General features: G+C 38.4%; 1 protein-coding gene across 4 annotated transcripts; it reads left to right on the top strand.

Moving 5' to 3' along the window:
* LOC122086207 lies at positions 1 to 4,978 on the top strand. 4 transcript variants are annotated; one of them, XM_042654942.1, is made up of 3 exons: positions 1 to 330; positions 2,350 to 2,481; positions 3,899 to 4,978. In XM_042654942.1, the coding sequence occupies exons 2-3, from the start codon at positions 2,429 to 2,431 to the stop codon at positions 4,956 to 4,958; spliced, it is 1,113 nt and encodes a 370-aa protein (XP_042510876.1). In that variant the 5' UTR covers positions 1 to 330; positions 2,350 to 2,428; the 3' UTR covers positions 4,959 to 4,978. The 4 variants fall into 4 exon arrangements, with proteins under 4 accessions (XP_042510876.1, XP_042510875.1, XP_042510874.1 ...); XM_042654941.1 differs by having other exon boundaries at positions 2,342 to 2,481; XM_042654940.1 differs by having other exon boundaries at positions 1 to 370; positions 2,342 to 2,481.
* Positions 4,979 to 4,984: the final 6 nt, after the last annotated feature.

Here is a 4,984-nt window from a genome sequence, read left to right as displayed (position 1 = left end):
GCTCAAACAGGGTCTTCGAGGCCTTCTTTGGCAAAGAAAACTTCAAATCCTGATCTTGGATTCTCCTTATTCAAATTTCAGATGAAGTCCTGAAGACTCCCCTTGCCGTTGTTTTACCGCAATCAGATTGGCTAAAGTATATCTGTGTGATCTTCTACTTATGAAGTCCTCTACGGACCTTTTACTAAACTCCTTGAAGGTGTTGATTAAACAGGGTTCCAACCTAGAAAACCATATTGTGGCTGCCTCATATGGGGTTTGAAGGAATAGTCGATGCAAATTACATCAGAGGCTCCCTAGATTAGCATTGTGGAGAGGAAAACTTTGCAGGTGATCCCAAGGATCTTTAGTTCCGTCTTATATCAAAAAGGTATGCATTTTGAATCTTGCAGGGAAGGTTATCCTCATGATCGCATCCAATAAGGGGGAATCTCTGAAGACCTCAATCTCTTCGGGTTCATCACAGTCGGACAAGGCTTTGTCAACCTTGCCCTAGAGCTCCAAGATTTGACGATCTATGGTTGTCTCTGTGACCTCCCTTCTGGGGTCTCCCTCGAGCTGTCATTCTAAGGCTAGTTCTCCCATTCCATGGCGTGGCTCACTGTCGGCGTCTTGGTTTCTTACTTCTTAGTCATTATTAGTAGATCCAGACCGGCTCTGAACTCCCCTGCTCGGTTCGGGTGGTGGCACATGCCCCTGACTTGGTTCTCACATACACGAGCTTGGCTAATAGTTCTGGAAACCTCACACATATCGTGAGCTAGTTGTCAAAATTCACGTTGAAGGGAGTTGAAATGCTTTGTAGTTACAATGTTGGAGGGTCCGACTTGATTCTCTGCTAGGACTAGGTTTCAAGGGAAGGGCCGCACTCGGGTTCGTCACGTTGGGAGCGTGACGATCCTTTTGTTGCTTCTCTTGTTGCCCCCCTAGAGGGAGTAAGTGCTGGAGGATGGACATATGTTCTTATTTCTCACCATTGCTACAGTTCACACAATGAGTTTGAATTCAACAATCTTTCCACGGACGACGTCAACCTTTTGTTGTCGAAAATTGACTCGAAATAGTATGTGCTGTCTTGCAAGATCAAACCAATCGGGGGAGTCCCGAAGTAGGCTTCAAGGGGGATTCTCTGACCTCAACTCATTAATCAGTAAAACAGGAATAAGAAAAAGGGAATAATTGCTCTCTTCATGTTAACCCATTTAGTAAGTTTTTAGCTGATCACACAATGGGGTTGCACTTGAATATAATTGTAAGTAAGGATGTGAATGTTGTGCCATTCCTTTCCTCATTAATCTAGTCTTTTTGTTTTCATCGCATTTATTTGGGAAAAAAAAAAAAAAAAAAAACTACCAGATTTTGTGGCCCCTGCATCTTGACACAGATGTGCATAAAATTATTATTCCTCCCCATGTGAAATGAAAATTCTCATTAACCAGAAAAAATACCTCTGACATTATATCATAGACACAAAGGTACGTGAAATTACTATCCACCCCTGTGAAATGAAAATTCTCATTGACCAGATAAATGCGCTATTCCCCCCCCCAACCCAAACCCAAACCCAAACCCCCCCCCAACCCACCCAGGAAAAAATATATCTGACATCATGTCAAGATATTATTTTCTTGATTCATATTAATTTCCCAACTAGGGAGAAATTCATGAATTTGAACAGTAAAGAGTCCAACCATGGCCAGAAATAATTGAGGTAAAATGAGGGGAAAAAATGGAGGGGAAAAAAAAAAAATCACCTTCCTTCCAAGGACATTTGCATTGTTTCTCTCCATACCGAGAAAGGATCGTCTTCTCCATATTGAATGTCAGTTACTTTATTTATTGTTTGTCATTGGTTATTGCAACTCACTCTCTTTCCGTGGTTTCTCTCTCTTATTCCTTCGAGTCTCTTCTTCTTCTTCTCCTCCTTCACCAACGATATTTTACATAATTATATTACGTTTCTAACTTCACACGCTTCTGGTCTTGATTTTTGTCCTTCCCATCATATTCTCTGCAATTCTGATACCCATTATTCTTTCTCCTCATCTATCTAATCCATGTGTCTCATTCTGTTAACCCTCGGTCATCTTTAGAGACCTCAAAAGCTTCTGCTGCTTCTCCTGTTGTTACACACCCTTATGGCTTCTGGGTTTCTTATGCCTCTCTGTTTCTGGCGAACTCAAGGGTCGTGATTTTATGCAGATTTTTTTTTTTGTTGATCTGTTGATCTCCGTTTTAAAATGATTCAAGGGCAATATTTTTTCTTGCGTCTGAGACTCTGAACTGATTTTAAGCTCTTATGTACATGAAATTGATAAATTAAGTGGTATGTGTGTGGTAGTGTTGTAGATTCTTCTAGAACTGGTGGTCCAACATGTTGTCTCAGTAGTGAAACACATCAGAGCTCTACCATTCTTCAGAGAAGCAAATGGATCTTAAAGATGATATAAGGGCCACAGTTACTAAGCCATTCTCCATAAGGTAACAAATATATTCTCTTCTAGGTTTCTTTGCTTTATCTTTTCTTTGTTCTTCCGAGTATTTTGTTGTCCTTGGAATAGGCTATATGTTTGATCTCATTCTCATGGAGTCCCTTGATCTATTGCAAGAAAAAATAATTGATGATGGTATTGTGGTTGTATTCTGTTCTAACATATATTCTCTTCTGGGTTTACTGTGCTTTTTTTTCCATCATTGCTGTCAAACTGGTTGTGGCTTTAGTACATATGATATGCAATTTTGATTCGGCAGGTGAAGCTCGAAAACATTATGATACTTGGGTTTTTGGTTTCTAAAAGATCAGCACCACCCTTTTAGACATTGGTTTCATCAGGAGATATAAATGGATATGATTTTGAATGTGCTTTTAAATGGGTTTTGTATCTTTGAGAATACACAACCATGTCATTTTAGAATTTCAAATGTTTACTGGAACTAATTGGTAAAAGAAGGTTCTTTCATGTAAAAAAAAAAAAAAAAAAGATTCGCAAGAACCGGTGCTTTCAAATTAAATTGTATTCTTCTAGCTCTGTTAGTCTTTCCTGTTTGTCTTGCCATCTAATTGTTTGTTATTTTGTGTGTTCTAAAGATTGATGTCTCATTCTGGGTATGGCTTCTGTACTACCATGGTGTTATTCAAGTTTCTGTTCATTTTTGTCTGTTTTTCAGCAACAGTACCATGTTTATATGATACATTACATGCATAAATTATTAATGATCATACTATGATTTTATTCTGTTATATTACTTGCAGCTTGTTTATCGTTTATTTTCATCATAGTGGTGCACCTTGTTGTGATTTTAGTACATATGATATGCAATTCTGATGCAGCAGCTTGTTATATGATATACATTCTACCAATTGGGCTCCAGAAGATTAGCTCCACCCTTTTAGGCACTGGTTTGATAATGAGATCTAAAGGAAATGACTTAACTTCTTCTTAGATGGCTTGTTTTGTATCTTTGTGGGTACACAACCTTGCCATTTTGTATCTTTGATGGTACACAACCATGTCATCTTGTAACGTCAATGGTTCATTGGAACATCTTTCAATTACAATATTCCAGCTCTGTTTGTCTTCCCCATTTTCTCTTGCCATCTGAATGTTTGTTATTTTGTGGGTTTTCCAAGTGGCTGATGTCTCATTCTGGTCATGGCTTCTGTGCTGCAGTGGTATTATATAAGTATCAGTTTGGTTTCACTTTTCTTAGCAATGGTACTCTGATTTGATGTGTAGTCCATTTGTAGGTATTCCTCACATTTTCCTTGTTCACACTTTTATGACATGAGCCAGACCTGAAACATTCAGTGTTTAGGGTTTGCACTCTTGACTGGGTTCAACTGAGATTTTTTATTTAAGAATGACCTGATGGCTTACTTTTCCTTGACTTATTGTAGGCAGTATGTTCTTCAGGCTCGTCAAAAGGATATCTCTAATAATTGGCCATTTCCAGATGAATATTTGAAAGTCTGTTTGAAGCATGGTGTCAGCGGAGTGCTCCCACCTTTTGAGCCTTGTGATACAATTAGGAATTTATGCCATAAAAAAGATGTTGGCCAGAATTCTGCAACAAAGGAAAATTCAGATGTTGGCTTCATTGATCAGCATTCTACATGGAATTATGGAATAGAAGACAATCTAGAAGTTGCAGGTAGTGCATATATGGATGCAGCAATGTTTGAAGTTTCCAAGAAAGTGAGCCATTTATCTATTAATTGCAATAAACTCGAGCATGGAGAAGGCCAAGGTCTGGGCTCTAATTGTGTTAAACATCTTTTGGTTTCAAAAGATAACACCTCAAACTCCAATCCAAGTCTGAATCACCATCGTGACCAAATTGTTGTGGCACTGCCTTCCAAGGCATTCAGAAACAAAAAACAGAAGCATAAAGGGAAACCGAAGAAACGGTTATTGGTGGATATTTTGGCTGAAGCAAAGCCTTGCATTTTCAAGGATAATCATGGGCTTAAAGAATCAAATTGGGCTATGGATCCAGGTATCATGGCACATGGTCGTGTTTGTAATTCCATAAAAACAGTAAATTTTAAAGATGAAGGAAAAGAAAGTCGGGTTAGTATTCAGCATGATTGCAAACCTATACTCAAAGGGGGAATTCAGAATGCCAAACACCCAAGAGATGACAATGCAGGCAGTGGCAATTTCTTTGTAAAAAGAAGACGTGTAGTGAAGCTTAGCCTCAATGGGAGTAAATCGAAATTATGTGACAGAGTAATTATTCCTCCTGGAACAGTTGAAAGGGATTGGTATTCAGTAGGAAGTGAAAATTTTTTGAATGAAAGAAAGAAAAAGATCAAAGTTAAGTATGATTCTGAACCAAAGTCATATGAGTTGTACACAAGATATGGTAGTGCAGGCGACAGAAACTTATCAGCAAAGAAGAAACAAAAATTGAAGGTCTATCTTAAGGGATGCAAATTTAAGTCGCAATCCATGTAGAGTTGAATCACAGAATAGGGAAATTT

The sequence above is a fragment of the Macadamia integrifolia genome, chromosome 8, assembly GCF_013358625.1.
Source record: "Macadamia integrifolia cultivar HAES 741 chromosome 8, SCU_Mint_v3, whole genome shotgun sequence".
Classification (NCBI taxonomy): Eukaryota; Viridiplantae; Streptophyta; class Magnoliopsida; order Proteales; family Proteaceae; genus Macadamia; species Macadamia integrifolia.
The sequence above is the reverse complement of the archived record's forward strand: the minus strand, read 5'-3'. Positions and strand labels throughout refer to the sequence as shown.

Coding starts and splice junctions, on each gene's coding strand:
- LOC122086207 (XM_042654942.1), top strand. CDS start 2,429: ATGGATCTTAAAGATGATATAAGGGCCACAGTTACTAAGCCATTCTCC. Junction 2,482..3,898: donor ACTAAGCCATTCTCCATAAG/GTAACAAATATA, acceptor GACTTATTGTAG/GCAGTATGTTCTTCAGGCTC.